The following is an 18129-nucleotide window of genomic DNA, read 5'->3' as shown; positions in this document are numbered from 1 at the left end:
TATTTTTCATACTGAGTCCTAATTGCCTCTTTTTATATTTTTAACAATAACTATGCTATATTTCTGGACAGAATACCTAGAGCAGAATACTGAATTCTAAGTTGATCTCACAAAGGATTTATCTAATGGCTTTTGAAAATTCAACATTTTTTTGGCTGAGATCATACGCTGTGCTGAAAGCAGATTTTGCTTGAGCTACGTTTGGATAAGTTCATATAATACGTTAAGCCATAAACCATAGATTCCATACTACTACTAAATTCTTTCACACAATCATTCTGCAAATGGAGAGAAGAAAATGGACCATACATGGAAGGGTATTTATTTCTAACTTAAATCAATGCCAATATATGCTTTCAGTTTTTTCTGAGAATCCAATCTTTTTTTAAAACAAAATTACCATAAAAACTATCCCTAAGGATGATCTATCATGTCTTTTAATATGGATCTGCATGATTCTGAACATGTAAAGGTATTTAGAGCTGATTCTATAAAAAGTAAGAGAGGAAGGAAGGAAGGAAGGAAGGAAGGAAGGAAGGAAGGGAGGAAGGAAGGAAAGAAGGAAGTGTATGACAATAGCTGATTTGTTCTTAGCTATTTTTAAGCCTCTGGGTTCCCTAGCAATCTGGATATTTGAGTTTTTTCGCTGCTTCATTGCAAAGCTGCTAAAATCAGATCCAGCCAGATATTGTCAATTGTCGCATGCTGGGAACCACTGTGCATTTTTAATTTGGCCAGGTGTACAGTAGATGGATGTCAGTTTTGTTCATTTCAGGTTCTGCTAAGAACTGGCCCAATTTTGCATTACATTTCTACAGCTAGCAAAGTTAATAGAATCGCTCGTCTCTATTTTCAGGATAATTTACAAATACCAACACAGTCTTGCTCAAAAGCACCTGGTGAAGATTTTGTAGATACCTAAATCCACATTCATAGCCTGAGTCTAATGGGGATTACAATAATTACTTTTAGTTTATATTTTTGTCTTTAGGAATGAATGTTGGGGTCTTAATCCTCTTCTAGTTAAAAAGAAACAAAAACAAAGCAACTACCTTATTATGCATATTTGATTTGTTAATTAAAATACCCAAGGCTTTTTACAGGGCAGCTTAGGAATCAGAGAGCAGAAACTATTCTGGCTTTCTTGCAATATGTAGGCTTAAGTTATTATGTATAACTCACTGTTATCCAGTGGATATACACAGATTAGAATAAATTCTATATTAAAAGGAAACTGATCAAGAATAGAAATTGCAATAGAAGTAGAAGAGAATGCCCCTAAGGAAACTTATGTTGGTATTCTGTCAATCAAAATATCTACAGATACTTTTGGTGAGAATCAAAATATCTACAGATACTCTACCGAGAGTTTTGATGAGAATCAAAATATCTACTGATACTTTTGATGAGAATCAAAATATCTACAGATTCTTTTGGTGAGATGGTTTTCTTGCAGATGTTTCATTACCAAACTAAGTAACATCATCAGTTTGCACCTCACTCCCTTCTAGCACTGATGATGTTGCGTAGTTTGGTAATGAAACGTCTGCAAGAAAACCATCAAACTCAGAGATTACCAAGGAACTTTATTTCAGCCCTGAGCTACAAATATTCTCTTCTAAAATAATCCTGATTTTTTTAAAACTGTAGGATTTTATTTCAGGTATTTAAAGACTGTCTACATATCTCCCTCTCAAACCCTCTTCTTTGCAAGAATCAATATTTATCTTTTCAGCAATGCAACATCGAAAAGAAAAAAGAAAGAAAGAAAGAAAGAAAGAAAGAAAGAAAGAAAGAAAGAAAGAAAGAAAGAAGGAAGGAAGGAAAGAAGGAAGGAACTTACCATTTTTGTCTGCTCGTCTGAAGATCTAGAATTAAAAAAAGGACATATTTACTATTTCATTATAGCTCGCTCACTACCGTTCAAACAAATACTGTTTTTTTATGGATTAAACCCACAAGTTTAGTTCTTATATCATGCTAAGCCACAAATCCTAGCTTAGAAATCACCAAGAATCATAGAATCAGCAGACTGGAAGGGACCTTGGAGATCTTCTAGTCCAACCCCCTACCGAAGGCAGGAGATCTCATACCACTGTGGACAAACGGCTGTCCAATCTTTTTTTGGAAAAACCTCCAGAGACGCTTCTGTGATGCAAACTCTCCCCAAGGCAGAAAAACTGCCGAGAGCAAAACCAGGTCTTCTTTTTAAACTTGAACTTTTGTTCCTCACTCTTCGCACAAAGTTTAGCAGCTGCTCCCATAACAGCCAGGGGAAAAGACAGCTGAATTGCAGTGAGGTGAGGATCTGAAGTGTACAAGTTATTTCCCAGTTTGTTGGAAGAAATAGATTGGTAGAGTAATGAACAAAACGGATAAGAAAGAAGAAGTGTTATCAAGGGCCAACCTTAAGGGAGTTCGAAATGCTGAGCCTGATGCCAAGGGCAAAATTGCCAACAGAACACAATAAAATGATATTTGATACTCCGGTGTTAAAAAAGAGAACGTGTCAGCAAAGCCGGTCTCTGTGAACTCACAAGGCTTGTATAATTAATGTAGGATAGTAAAAGAAGAGTGACCTGCTCTCTCTGCGTAGCAAGGAGATAAATTTAGACCAAACCAAGCAGAAGCAGAAGCAGAAAAAGGATAAGGAGAGAGAGACACACACAAACACACACACACACACACACAAATAATGGGAGACATCTTGTGGAAATAATATCTGGAGACAAATACAAACAAACAAACGAACAAAATCAGTTTGAAAAACCACTTAAGAGATAGAGGTAATTCATTGCTGAAGGCAAACCTTCCAGAAGCTGCTATTCTCCAGATGGGTTGGAATTCATGACTAACTTAAATTATTATCGTGATTATTTTAAAAAGCAGAGCCATTGGAGGTCCCCAGCTGGAATTTCCCCAGCAATGGTTCTGGGCCACCCAAAATTACTGGAGCTGGCCGCCATATAAATTGAATAATAGATGAGTAAATAAATGAACAGGTAGAGGACAGGGAGAAATAAAAGTGAAAAGAAACACAGCCCTTCAAGCTAGGCCAGGCTAAGAACTACAAGGACTTCTGGATGCTCCTTTATTACTGCAAGGCCTGTTACAAGAATTAAAAGTGTTCCTCTTTTATACCAAATTGAATCAAGAGAGAATTGTTTTGAATTTCTTTCTCATACTTTAGATAGATATAGAGTTAGAGTCACAGAGTGAGATAGATAGATAGATAGATAGATAGATAGATAGATAGATAGATAGATAGATAGATAGATAGATATGATGGAGATGGAGATGGGAGAGAAAGAGAAATGGATAGATGGACAGATGGATGGATGGATGGATACAGCTAGAGATGGAGATAGATGATAGATAGATAGATAGATAGATAGATAGATAGATAGATAGATAGATAGATAGATAGATAGATTGACAGATAGACAGATCTGTGATCAGGAATAAAAGAGAGCAACTTGCTTCCCTATTCTTGTCCTAACAAGCAGTTGAAGAAAACAATTTTTTTGCATATACTCATTATTTTACTGAAATCCCTGAAAGCACAACAATCCATTTAAAACCTTCTTAACTGGCATTATTCATAGGCAATTTGCTTTTATATATATACTTGGTGATCTGTGTTTTCTGATTTTGAATATGAATATACCCAAGACTCATATTTTTAAGACTATTTTATGTGTGTGTGTGTTATACACACATATTCAGTCTTGAGCTCATTCATTTGAGCTATGGAGGGCACCTGATTAAACAACCACAAACAGAGACAATGTCAACAGGATGAAAAGGCTGTCATACAAATAGCTTTCGTTCAGCTGGAAAGCAAAAGGCTTTATTTTCTGGGTCAAAACTCAAAAGAAAGAGTGATGGAAGAAAAAAGGGGGGCAGTCAGAAACATCAGCCAAAACACAGGGGATCAAAAGCAAGATTATCTCAGGCAATGCTATCACAGAGTCCAGTCATGTTGATTTCTGCCTTTTCAATATACCCCAAGTGATGCTTGGATCTGGGCAAAGTGAGCATTAAAGGAAATGCCGGCTCAAACCAGCCTCTAAAGTGTGCTGCTAACAGAGCTAATCTGAAATGAGAATTGACAAAAAGCTGCTGCATTTCAAGTCTGTGGTGCAAAGGAAGCCAGCTGTTAAGGTACAATTTAATTGCCCACCTATAAGGCAGCTAATGGCACAAACAATGGATTGGAATAAATGCGCAGTAGAAACAGAGAGGAAAAAAACAGGCCTAATGAATTCCATAAATGGCTGATTTAGGAACCTGGGATTTGTTGTTCTAATCCCTTCGGATGGCGCCTGGGTGAAGAGGATTTTACCTCCCAAACCTTGCTTTCCCCTGTTCGCTTTTAATCATTTGATTGCAAAAACTCTGAAACAGCACTGAGGTAACCCTGTCCCTTTGATATCTAAAATGAAGATAACACTGCATATATCCTTTTTTTACCTTTATTATAGGTATATGTACATATATATACATATATATACATACATACACACACACACATATACATATGTATACATACACATACATATGCCCTTTGCTCTGATGATGTTAACAGGTTGTTAATGAAAGCTCAGCAATTAAAAAAAGCCTTTTGCCTTACATCCCGGAGTTCTTTGTTTTTATCTTATTAACTTTAAATGTTCATACCTGGGATTCCAATATTCAAAATTATCTGTCTGTCTGTCTGTCTGCCTGCCTGCCTGCCTGCCTGCCTGCCTGCCTACCTACCTACCTACCTACCTACCTATCTCATAAAGGTAAAAAAGATATATGCACTGTTATTTTCATTTTAGATGTCAAAAGGGGCTGGCTTCAAGCTGTTCTCCAACAAGCCAAGGGCTAGGCAACCTCGGCTCTTTTATGACTCATGGACTTCAACTCCCAGAATTCCTGAGACAGCAGAGCTGGGCTAGCTACCTCTCACCTGCCCTTCCTGTTTCCTGCTTCCTGCTTCCTGCAGAGACGCAGCAAAGGGAGGAGCTCCGCCCAGTAAGCCTGTCGGCTGGTCGGAGAACACTGTGAGTCCGCTCTCTTTTTTTTACACACACACACACACACCTCTTTTTTACACACACACGCACAGAGAGAGAGAGAGAGAGCCTTTCTCTGTCTCTCTCTGCAAAATGGAGGCTGGGAGCCGCAGGGAAAGGCTCAAAGAGCCACATGCGGCTCTGGGGCCGCAGGTTGCTGACCTGTGCTCTAGGTAAATATTTGATAGTTCTGAAAGGAGAGTAAATGTAAAGTAAGATGAATTAACCAAGTTGGTCTTTGGGGAAGGATTGGACCAAAGAAAGGGAAAGAACGATGCACATCTGGAAGGTGGGAAATTCCCTAGAATTATGAACCCTGCTGGACACCTGAAAGACCAGGCCTTTGCATCTTGAGCTGGTGGTCTACAAATAGTCCTCAGCTTACGCCCATTTGCTAAGTAACAGTTCAAAGTTGCAGCAGTACTGAAAAAGGGGACTTACAACAGGTCCCTGCACTTATGACCAACTTAGGATCTCCATGGTCGTGTGTCCTGGGATCATGCAAATGCCATTTGGGACCTTCTCAACTGGCTTCTAGCAAAGTCCATGGGAGAAGCAGCATTCAGTTAATGACGCCAGTGATTTCCTTAAGAACCGTGGCAAAAAGGTCATACAATAGGGCAGAGGCCCCCAACCTTTTGGGCACCAGGGACCGGTTACATGGAGAGAGCTTTTTCTGCGGACTGGAGGGTGTGTGGTTTTGTGTGCTGCCTGCACCCTGTGGATGGGGCTTTGCTTGTATGTGCGGACCGGTTGCTAGCATGCCATGGCCTGGTACTTGGGGACCCCTGCCATTAAGTATCTAAAATGAGAAAACATTCTCAGTTTTGCAAGTCCCCAGCATCTGGCGACACATTCACACAACCCCTTGTTGCTGAATTCTTGGCAAAGGCCTTAACTTGTGATAGACACATAGGTGTTTGGGACCAAGCACAAGAATGTAAGAAGCCCAAAATGGAGATTGTAACCTTTGTATTTTGATTTATTTATTAAACTTCTATGCTGCCCTCTCGCTATGCCAAGCTATCTAAACATTTCATAACCACATCATGGTGTTAGACACCTAACAGGAGACCCTATACCATTTCAGACAAATGGCTGTCCACTCTCTTCTTGAAAACCTCCAGTGATGGAGCACTCACAACTTCTGGAAGTAAGCCATTCCACTGCTTATTGTTTGCACTGTCAGGAAATTTCTCATTAGTTCTAAGTTGCTTCTCTCCTTGTTTAGCTTCCAACCCTTGCTTCATATCCATATGCACACCCCGTGTTTCTCAATCTTGGCAGCTTGGAGATAAGTGGACTTCAACTCCCAGGCGAGTGGAAGAGAGAGTGCTTCATGCTAAAATAAGAGGATCCTGCACAACTCATCAACCAACAACAGCCGAAAAGATATCTGGTTATCAAGTAGCTGCAAAATTTAGTAGACTAAAATTTCCACTTGCTACATCGGCTAAGTTCCAGCTGGCACCACTAATATCTCATTTGGATGGCATTTCCAAAAGAGAAGTGAAATAATAGCTGACTCATTCTGTTTTGGTTTTGCTACCTTCAGGCTTTCCAAAAGGGCAAATGCAGAGGTGTGCTTTATTATTATTGTGGTAATTATTACTGTTATTGTGGCAAGGTATGGCACCACACATACAGGGATGCAGCATGCAACTTCCTCCCTTAGCAAGGGGTCTACGACAACTCGTTGCAGCCAACCCGTCACAGGACAAGAGTTACACTAATATGGAAGAAACAGAGGAATGGAATCATTAAAGAAAGGATGCCGAAGGAAGGGGGGAAAATGAAATGCGCATGACAAAAATGAAAATAATATTTTAATTGTTTTAAATAACTGAATTATTGAACTATCCTGCAGCAAGTTGCCCCATGGCAAATTGGCCGTGGCGAATTGGCTGCAGTGAATAATGATGATGATGATGATGATGATGATGTTGGAAGGGACCTTGGAGGTCTTCTAGTCCAACTCCCTGCTCAGGCAGGAAACCCTAAAGGATTGTTTCAAGAAAAATGGAATGCATTTTGAATTCTAAGTATTCTGCACACTAGCTTTTAGCAGTGAAGTCTGGAGCTAAGATCATGTAAAACAAGCTGTATGGTGACAGTCACCATGGTTACCATGGACTACGACCACCATGGTCCACACCTTTTGGTGAATATTTGCCTTGCAAATAGATATAAACAGTGCCCTAAGCACACCAGGTGAAGAAGGAAACCAGAAAACTGCTGAGTTTTCACAACATGCTTAATCTGGTTATTGAATTCACATTTTCTGAGTTTCGACAATACGTTGAACCATAATTCAGGAAGCGGTCCTCATTTACACAGCATTCAAAACCGTAAGGAAGTGACTAGGGTAACATTTTAAAAGTTTAAAGTCTACCAAGAGGTTTGTAACTGAGCTAGTTAAAGTGTTTATTCAACGGTGTGGGAGAAAGAGGATAGGGAATGTGAATGTGTGTCAAATTTTAACAAACAATATTTGAGGGGCCGCCACAAAGAAAAGGAGATCAGCCTATTTTCCAAAGCACCAGAAGGCAAGACAAGAAATAATGGATGGAAACTAATCAAAGAGAGAAGCAGTCTAAAAATAAGGAGAAATTTCCTGTCAATGAGAATAATTAATCAGTGGGACCGGTTGCCTTCAGAAGTTGTGGCTGCTCCATCACTGGCAATTTTTAAAGTCTCCTGCTTGAGCAGGGGTTGGACTAGAAGACCTCTAAGGTCCCTTTGAACTCTCTGCCACCAGTTTGATACAAAAGAATTGAAGCTGTCAATCCTAAACAATACTGGAAAAGTTCTTGTTCACCGTACAATTTTCTAAAAAAAAAAAAAAACTACAACAAATTCATTAGCCAAATGTTTCTCCACATTATACAACCACATTGTTTGACGTGATAAGATTGGGAACCAAGCAAGAAAATTGTTTGCATTTCATAATTCTAGGAGGGAAAGTGCACTTTCCTTCTTTATTGATAAACAAGCCTTAATTATCACTTGTGATTCCTACCCAAGCACAGATTAAACAAAGCAAAAAAAACAAAACCTGTTAGCCTTGATTTCCAAAAGAACTCTCTATGTAAATTATTTTCATCGGAGATTCTCTTTTCCCGAGACTTTCAAACACTTAAAAAAAATAGCACTGCCCACTTACATAACTTTTAACAAAATTTAAATCATTTGCTCCCAACACAAACCTTCCTGATATCAATCCCAAGAGGAAAACTATTATTTGATGAGATCTGGCACGCCAGATCTGTTCTGATCTGGGAAACGGGAGAAAGGTGTTGTTTTTTTTTTCCTATTTCCCATCTAAATTTCAGTAAATCGCAATTCCTACATGTTCGGGAGGGAACCATAAAAGATTAATTCCTGAAGAGGGACGGGGATTTCTTCCCTAACTAAGGGAAATTTCAGCCTCAGCCATTATTCTTTCTTTCTCCAGGATTCTCCTTTCCCTGCAAAGCAAGTTGGATCGTTTTTTATCCGCGTAATAGTTTTTTTAAGGAGGAGAAAACTTCAACCGACTAGTCAAGGTGAGTGCAAAACTTATCAAAAGACTGAAAAGGTTTCTAGGAATTTTTTTTGGGGGGGGGGGTCTCAGCTGTTTGAAAGTTGCTGCACCTGGAGATATTGTTGTTGTTGATGTGTGGCCTCTCAAACAATTTGCACGGACCGGTCAGGGAGAAAGGGGGAGCTGACCTTCTCGCCCCCACCCACCCACCCGATTGACTGCAACGGAGGAGGGGGCCGGCCCAAAGCTTGAGGCTTTTTCTTAAAAAGACCACATTCTTGGGGGTCTTCCAGAAAGGCTGAGAGCCCCCCTCCAAGGAAGCCCTTTGCAGCTGCTCCGGGAGAACCCCCCCCTTCCTGTTTTGTAGTCCCCCCCCCTTTCCTGGGTTTCGGAGCCAGGCTACATGGGGGGGGGTCTTTCTCCGGGATGGAGTGATAGGGAGGAGGAACATCTCCACCAAAGCTCTGCAAAGGGGCCACCCCCCCCCACGAAAACCTTGCCTCGTCCCCTAACCCGCTAAACTCCGGGGACGCCAGGCTCGGCTCCCTCAAGCCCCTTCCTCTTCTCCTCTCTTATCCCCCCCACCCAAAAAAACCCGCCGAGGTTCGCCCAGTCCCTCGATCGGGATAGACTGCCCCCGCAGCTGGAGGCTCCCCCGGCATCCCGCGCGAGGGGAGAGAGGAGAAGAGGAAGGGGGGCTTGAAGGAGCCGAGCCTGGGGTCCCCGGAGTTTAGCGGGCTGGGGGACGAGGCGAGGTTTTCCGGGGGGGGGGTGTTGGTGGTTATGGTGGCCCCTTCGCAGATCTTTGGTGAAGCTGTTCGTCCAAGGGAGCCGCGCCTGCTAAGGGGTCTCCCCGCGCAGCCAAGAGACCCACCCCACTCCGGCTGCCCCCCCCAGCCATCGGGGCCAGGAGAAAAGCTCCGGTGGGGGGGATCTCCCGGGGGGGCTGCAGCCAGCGCTGGGGAGGGGCAGCCAGGCGGGATGGGGGCAGGTGGGCGTGCAAGGGGTCCGGGCATCCCCTCCCCGCCCCTCCGGCCCGACTCACGTCCAGGATGACGGAGGCGCCCTTCTTCGGCTCGGCGCCGGCGGCGGGGCCCTCGGGCAGCAGCTCCCGCTCGGCCAGGGGGCTCTGGCCGTCGCCCATCTTGGTGACCACCCAGCGGAGCAGCCCGTCCAGCCCTCCGCTCGCCGGCTGCGGCTGCTGGCGGAGCAGCCTGTGGACGCTCTCGCGGCAGTAGCGCGCTGCCTGCTCACACATCTTGCCCCGACGCCTTCATGCTGGAGCCGGGGGTATCCCCGCCCCCCCGCGCCCCCCGGCCCCCTCCGCGCCCGAGCCCACCCTTGGGCGCCCCCCGCCGGAGGCAGCCGGAGGCAGGAAGGCGGGCGGGCGGGACTGGCCCCGCGAGGGGGACCGGAGGGGATTAAAAGCCGGAGGGGGGGCAGGAGGAGGCACCGGGAGGGGGGGCGGCGGCGGCGGCGGGCGGGTCTTGTCTCCGATCCAGCGGGCGGCGGAGAGGCGCGAGCCCCCCCCCCGGGGCTTTTCGCCGGCGCGCGTGGAAAAGGATGAGCCCTTGCCTGGAGTTTCCTAGATGCCAGGTGTGGGGGGGGAGGGGACTGGAAAGGCCAATGCAAAGGGGAAAAAAGTGGGGGGGGGGTTCAACAGGAAAGCAAGCAACTCCGGTCATCTTGTGGTAATGTAATGTAATGTAATATATAGTATAGTATAGTATAATTAATATGATATGTGATATATAATATAATAATATATAAATATAATATTTAATATAATTAATATAATATAATAAGCACTTAGACATATTCCACTTCAAAATGGTCTACAGTGTCAGCGTATTGTCCCTAACAATCTTGGTCCTCATTTTATTAACTTTGAAAGGATGAAAAGCTGATTCAACTTATATATATGATACAATACAATTAATATAATATAATATAATTAATATAATATAATATAATATAGTATAATATAATAAGCACTTAGACATATTCCACTTCAAAATGGTTTACAGTGTCAGCATATTGTCTCTAACAATCTGGGTCCTCATTTTACTAACTTTGGAAAGATGAAAAGCTGATTCAACATATATAGGATATAATATAATATAATATCATCCCAACTAGGGACAATCATCACAGATCATCAATAATGCTTAAAATCAACCATTTTACTGAGACGACCTTGTTGAAGCATGTTGGGTTGAATGAATCATAGTACTGTACAGCTGAACATACATGATTGAAAAACGTCATACATATTGATCCGTGAATCATGGCTTACAAATCACAAAGCCCGAGTTCCTGTTAAGTCAAATCAAAGAAGCAACCACATATTTTAGTATAATCTGGTTGATGCGGTAGGCTAAACCAAACCCAAAAGTTAATTTTAGCTTAGTGTCTTGCACAAATCCAGGCAAACGTGGATGATTCAATAATGAATCCTGGCTTAACATAGAAAGCGAACAGAGGGCACTCAAGAAGGTAATATTGAATGCAGAGATATATTTTTTTTAACTTATGTTTTCTTGAGCAAATAAAAAATCTTGTAGTGAACTGCCAACAGGACTCTAATGCTTGTAAGTGAACTGCCAGTAAGATGGAGACTTTTACCTATCTAGCAATATGTATCATCCCAAAAGTGCTTTTTCACGAGGAGAGAGACTGGACTTCCTTGTTCTTCTTCGAAGACGTTTCACTTCTCATCCCAGAAGCTTCTTCAGCTCTGAAGCTTCTTGGATGAGAAGCGAAACGTCTTCAAAGAAAAACGAGGAAGTCCATTCTCTTCGTGAAAAAGCACCGTTGGGGGCAACCCTGACCTGGATGACTGAGCATCTCCATAGACATTGTGTCAAAGTGTACACCTTTACTGGCACTTTGGCTCTGTTCTGAATGGAAAACACACACAACCAAACAGGAGGAGGAGGAGGAGGAGGAAAGAGTGTTAGGTATGCTTGCCGCCTTGAGTTATTTATAAGTAATAAAGGTGGGATAAAAAAATATGTAATAAATATATGCATGATCTTGACACTTTTTCATGGCATGCGGAGAGTCACAACTGATCTGCATTCTGAAGCCCTGGCTAGATCCCTCAAGAGGAGACTGCAGAATTTCTGAGCTCGGTTTTAGCCTCGTCCTTCACTGCGGCTGGGAATATCCACCCGCTTTGCTCGATGTCTTCTGAGTCCAGGGAAAGTTCATATCTGCTAAGGCCGATGCTTTATCTCTGGCTGATCTGCTCCTCTCTCGGACTCCCTGGAGAGATTTAACTAATTAAAGGCTTCCAGCAGGCTGGAGCGTCCCTGGTCCTTGGAGGCAAATGTCAAAGTCAGGTTGCTCCTATTTGCTAATGAATGGCAGATTGTGTCAAGTGCTGGGGCATCAGGGGAGAGATGGGGGGGTCACTGCATCAGAGCATTTAGATGGGGGGGGGCTGTATAGGCAAAATCCAGTCTTTGCAAATCAGTGCAATTCCGTTTCCAGTTCCATTTGGACAATCGGTCGGATTGAATTCAAGCAGGGCATCGAAGAAACATTCTGGATTCCAGCGTGAACAAAGTTAGATGTTCGATCCACAGGGAAGCAGCCAGTTCAATTGAACGGTTTTTGGCCAGTTCCAAGATTCAATCCAAGTGCATCCAAATCCAGTCCTGAAAGCAAATACATCCTCCCTCCCTCCCTCCCTCCCTCTTTTCTTTCTTTCTTTCTTTCTTTCTTTCTTTCTTTCTTTCTTTCTTTCTTTCTTTCTTTCTTTCTTTCTTTCTTTCTTTCTCTTTCTTTCCTTTCCTCCCCCCTCCCTCCCTTCCTGCCTTCATTCCCACAGAAAGAAAAAGAGGAGATAGGATCAGAAAATAGGTCCACCAGATACTCCGAAACTCAAAGTCAGCCACTACAAGATGCATAGACTTCAACTCCATGCTAGCTGGGGAATTCTGGGAGTTGAAGTCCACCCATCTTAAAGTTGCTAAGATTGAGAAACACTGCTTTATACTGTTTCAGAGAAATGGTTGTCCAATCTCTTCTTAAAAAAAACTCCAGTGTTGGAGCAGCATGACTGGCTGGGGAATTCTGGGAGATGAAGTCCACCCATCTTAAAGTTGCTAAGATTGAAAAAAAAATCTGGGCTAAAGGATCAGGAAACTAGTGCCACGTGAAGTGGTTGCAAGAACTCAGACCACAGAAAGCTCCCGTGGGATTTCTGGATTTTGCAACCAAGATGGACTCTTTGATCACTAGTCAAGCTGAATAACCCGCAAACAGAAGGTACCCCTCCTCTCCCCCCCCTCGAGCCTCCACAATGTTCCCACTGAAAAATGCATTCCTTCCATCAACAGAGCTCTCTCCTGGTAAGGATGTCACAATCACTGCCCAGTTTCCAACAGCGCAACAACATCACAGTCACACTCTCTGGGTGTGCCCTCTCCAAAGGCCTCTTTGCAAAAGAACAGCGCATCTCCGTGGTCAAAAAGAATAAAGGACAAACACACACACAAGCTTTTAAAGATGGCTCGGCTAGGAAAACATGAAATCTGAATGCTAAAAGAAGTCCGTGATTTATGCTGTTTTTGGAACCACGGGGTCTTTTCCTTCCCATCTCTGGGGCTGAAGCTGCGTGCGCCTGGATCTGTTTAAAAAGTTGCACTGCAACATTTTCATCACTCTCCACTCGCATTTCCAGCAAAGATGCGAACGGCCTAAAAGCAGCAGCTGGCTGAGCATGCTGCAATTCCTCCATTAATATTTGAAAATCTTCCGCCTCCGAGTGTTCATGCCATTGAGATAGAACACACACACGAGATCAAAGGAATAAAAGGAACAGGAAAAAAGGAGCTTTGTTCATTTCTGACCTCAGCCGCAGATGCTTTATAAGTTCCTTCCTTTGCAAGACAAATTCTACCGTGAATCTTATCTGTGTGCCTCTCTCTCTACTGTCAAAACTCCAGAAGAGAAAAAGGCCAATTCTAAGACTTGCACAGCCATCAAGAATGTTACTACTCTCTTTGCCAAGAACTAAGAAAACAAATTCAGGTGTTCCTCAACTTTATGACTATAATGGAACTTGTAACGTGGGTCGGATTTGCCAAAAAAAAACCCAGAAAGGCTGGTTTGGGGCAAAAATGTCATCAAATGTAATTACGTGACTTTGGAGCATTGCAATTAAGTGGGCTGGTTGCAGAGTGTCCAAAATGCGGTCACATGACTTCCAGGGTGTGTATGTGCGTGTGTGTGTGCGTACGCTGGCCATCAGAATTTCAGAAACAGGTCATAAGTAACCCTGCGGATATTTGTTGTAATATTAAATGGCTGCTAAGCAACCGGTCGGAAGCAAGAAGGCAAAGCCAGCAGAGTTATCTGGCTAATTAATATTGCCAGAGATTTGCCCTCTTTTTTTCCCTCTTCCCTCTTCTTCCCTTTTTCCTTTTGTGTCATGCCTGTTAGGTTTCAAGTCTGCCAGCAAGGAATGGGTTAATTGCAAGTTAGGAAATAACTTACGAAAAATGTTTCAAATGTGAAGGTTGTTATTAGGACTCCCAGTATTCTGTCAACAATGCATATTAATTAAGTACACTATAGAGAGTTGTGGATTGCACCAAAGGCGTGTTCTGTCCAGGAGACGACTGCAAATTCCTATGTGCCCAATTTCTGCAGATCATTGCTCATTTATAATTGAGTCCCCTGAACCACATTCAAAAGAAGTTTTTTGTAGAATGAAATAAGCTTGGCTGGTGTCAATCCTGGTTTCTTTGCTGGGGCTTGGTATGCTATGTAAACTTGGGTAATTCAAGGTTTATGGCATTGGGCAATCCCAGACAAAGTTGCTTTCTAAATATGCAATTAAAGCCTGAATTATTCAGTAATCAAGTTATGCATCTTGCAGGAACCAAGCTTGTGGCTTAGAAAGTTTGCAAAGCAGGAAAAAAAGGGGAAAACACCCACTATCCCTATCTTTGTGTTGCCAGACTACGATAAACAGCTTACTTCCACCATCTGGGAATTCTGGTCTAATTATCTACATAATTATCTTGCCAAGTTAACAAAACTTAAACTGAAAATGGCAAAGCTTTGTGATTAACAGCCCCACTACAGGAACTGACTGGAGTTTGGGGGTTCTGGGGAAGAGGCCAATTGCTGACGGGGCCAGAACAACCTTCTGCCGTGGACTGGAGGCTCTTTGCTTCTCACGTGTCTTCAGCTGCCACCGAATAAAATGAGGAGGAAGAGATTGGGCGATTATTCACAGGCTTCCTGGAGGGAAATAAATGTGAAATTTCAGCTTTGGGATGAGCCACCAAAGCAGGAGGAGGAGGAGGAGGAGGAGCTGTCTCATCTGGAAGAGAAGAGGAAAGGGGAAAGGAGAAGGAGAAAAGGAAGAGAAGAAAGAGAAAGAGGAGAAGAAGGAGAAGGAGGAGAAGGAGAAGGAGGAAAAGAAAGGAGGAGGAGGAGGAGAATTAGCAGGAGAAGGAGAAGAAGAAAGTGAAGGAGAAGAAGGGGAGGAGGAGGAGGAGGTACCCCTAGGACAGGGGTCTTCAAAGTTTGTGTTCAACTGGGGTCATATGCCAAGGACTAGGGGCTGCCCGAACGGTGCAGGCCAACTCATTCTGCACCAAGTGTAGGTTTCCATATACTCTTTGAGGGCAGTCCCATGTAGAGCACATTGCAGTAATCTGAGAAATGACTGGGGCATGAGTGACCATGCACAGGGAAGGGTGCAACTGGCACACAACACAAAGTTGTGCAAAGGCCCTCTTAACCATGACTACTACCATCTACTCTTTGAGCAGGAGTAACGCCAGGATGGAGAAAGGCCGGCAAGTGTTCACAGCAGTAAACTGAACAGCATATAAATAGGGACGAGGGGGAAGGGAAATTGGTGGAAGTTATTATCTGGAATTTTGTCAAGGAAGTCAACAATAACGTGTGTGTTTTTTTAAATACAATTTTATTAAACAGTTTGCTAGGCTTCATCGGCTCTTAGGAAGAATAAGGCCGAAACGTCTAATAGGCTTTAGGCTCTCTCTGGAAATTGGGACGAAGTTGTTTCTAATTACATTTCTTTCTTCCAAAACTCTGCATACTTTGGTGCCATCCAGCGGTTGCAAAAATAAACGTTCAAGTTTTCCCTCTCCTTTATAGAAAGAGAAGAAAAAAAACCCCTCCCTTTTTACAACCTGGTAATCCTTTAATTTGGGGTAATCCATCTGCCTATCTCAGGTCCTTGGGAAGAATTTGATAGGTAGATAAAAATGTGAAACCCGGTCTAAACAACTGGCTGATTGTGCAGCAAACAAAACAGCAAAATCGGAATCACCATTCTACAGGAATAAGTTTTCAGCATCTACACGGTTTCCCCGAAAATAAGACCTAGCCAGAAAATAAGTCCTAGCATTTCAGGGTGCTCGTAATATAAGCCCCATCCCAAAAATAAGCCCCAGTTAAGATCGTTAGCCAGGTGGCTATATTGCACATCTCTTCTTGAAGATATTAAGCAACAGTATTTTTCTATAAAATTTGGCTTCCGTGATTAATCTCTCTGGCTCCGGCTACTGTCGGAATGTTACCAGATGTTTTAATTGACTCCCCTTCTTTCTGCCTCTTGCTTCCAATTCTAACTGCTAAGGGCTGTTAGCTAATTAATGTTTCCCAAATTAGCTAGAAAACTGTAGGGCTATGCCAGGGTGTCAGTGTGCATTACCCTCCTAAAGGCGATGCACATGTAATCATAAGCTGTAAGAAGATTGTGCCTTGTCTAATACACCATTGCTAACGTTAAAACCTAGATCTTGTTATTTCCCTGATCCAAATTCAACTACATTAATAATAATAATAATAATAATAATAATAATAATAATAATAATAATCATTGCACAGTCAACCAGATGTTCCTTCCTTCCTTCCTTCCTTCCTTCCTTCCTTCCTTCCTTCCTTCCTTCCTTCCTTCCTTCCTTCCTTCCTTCCTTCCTTCCTTCCTTCCCCAGAACAGAGGTCACCACTTCTGATTCACTCCTGCCAGCAAAGAAACTCAGTTTTTTCCAGCTCAGCTACTAAAAATCCTCTTAAGTTAAAATTGCATCTAGAACAAATTGGAGAAGACTCTCTATTTTGTTTAGTTTTGCATGTCCATCATAAATTCAATTCCATGTGAACGCTTGCCATTTTTAAACAGGCACTAAACAACCTATGACTTGTTGGGTTCTTTTTTCCGAGATATTTCCTTATTTAAAGAGAGAAACATTGAATATTTAGAATAGAATAGAGCTGGAAGGGACCTTGGAGATCTTCTAGTCCATTCCCCTGCTCAAGCAGGAGAAACTATAGCATCTCAGACAAGTGACTGTCCAATCTCTTCTTGAAAACCTCCAGTGATGGAGCGCCCACGATTTCTGGAGGCAAGCTATTCCGCTGGTTAATTGTCCTCACTGTTAGGAAGTTTCTCCTAATTCCAGGTTGATTCTCTCTTTGATTAGTTTCCAGAATGAGCAGTGAGAATGGGCTTTTGACTTCCTGCTGGCTTCCCCATTGCTTTGCTTGTGGGAAGCTGTCAGGGAGCATTGGCAATCATGATCATGCGACAGTGGGGGCCACAACTTTTCAAATAGTCTAAAGATCCTTGAAATTTCAACCCCACAAGACTAATGAGTCCTGGATTTTGTACACATTCTTTAAGTTAGAAAATTTGAGGTACTTTGAATCAAAAACCGTTTTGCCATGATGAATTGTTTGGACTAACTGAAGATTACAAACAGATGCACACAACAGAAACTTTTAACAGTAGACAGAGAACAAAAATGTTGATGAATAGTCCGTAGCCACTAGAGGGAGCCTTTCTTCAACATTACATTGGAGAGATGAGCCCTTAAGTTCCCCCCCCCCCCCAGTTTAAAATAATTACAGCACATAAACTTTGCAGGGAAAAGATGGGAAAATGTTATAAGGCGATTTTGCTGGATTTAGGCATTTCATTCAAGTCAAGACTGCAACTGAATTCTGTCTCTTAATAAGTGAATGAGAGTCTTGTGTCATTGGAAAGGCTTACATACTTACCGTAAAACAAGCTTTGGCTACACCATCGGCAGACTGGAGAATTTGGTCTCCTATCCAACTTCCCACACTGAAATTTTGCAATTTTAGACACGAATTCCAATTGTTTTCAATCAGAAAAAAAGGAAAACTAGAAAAAAAATGTAGTCAAGATTTTCCTTATCTCCCATTTCCAAAATCTGGCCCAATCCCTGAAGGATCAGCCGTGGTCCCTTGTGAACATAATTCCTTGGATGCTTCTCTGTTTTTTGAAATTATGGAGGATAAAGATTGCAGCCTTTTCAAGAGCAGATGTTAGGGCTAAAAAACCTTGCTCTTTTAACACTGCTAATCCAAGATTCTCAAGAGGGTCCAAGGCCCCGTCCCTTTATTTGCTCTATGCACAAATAAAATGATCTTGTTTTCTTCCTGTTGGTTTGCAAGAAATGTGATGGAAAAAGAATCCGCTTTAGAATTTTTTTCAAGGAAGAGGGAAAGCTTTGCACACCTGCA

At 42.6% G+C, this 18129-nt stretch overlaps 1 protein-coding gene across 1 annotated transcript in view; it reads right to left on the bottom strand.

The window, feature by feature from the left end:
• The window catches only part of NECAB2 (N-terminal EF-hand calcium binding protein 2), a 52420-nt gene extending 42540 nt beyond the window's left edge, over nucleotides 1-9880 (bottom strand). Inside the window, exons 1-2 of the mRNA XM_039353791.1 lie at nucleotides 9632-9880; nucleotides 1844-1868 (exon numbers count right to left, since the gene is read on the bottom strand). Of these exons, the coding sequence (XP_039209725.1) occupies nucleotides 1844-1868; nucleotides 9632-9844 (238 nt within the window). The 5' untranslated portion in view covers nucleotides 9845-9880. The remainder of the gene's footprint in view (nucleotides 1-1843; nucleotides 1869-9631) is intronic.
• Nucleotides 9881-18129: the final 8249 nt, after the last annotated feature.

This window comes from Crotalus tigris, unplaced genomic scaffold, assembly GCF_016545835.1.
Source record: "Crotalus tigris isolate CLP2741 ecotype Arizona unplaced genomic scaffold, ASM1654583v1 scf7180000018525.42219311030:4301911, whole genome shotgun sequence".
NCBI classification, from domain to species: domain Eukaryota; kingdom Metazoa; phylum Chordata; class Lepidosauria; order Squamata; family Viperidae; genus Crotalus; species Crotalus tigris.
Note: the sequence above shows the minus strand (reverse complement) of the source record. Positions and strands in the feature narration are given on the sequence as shown.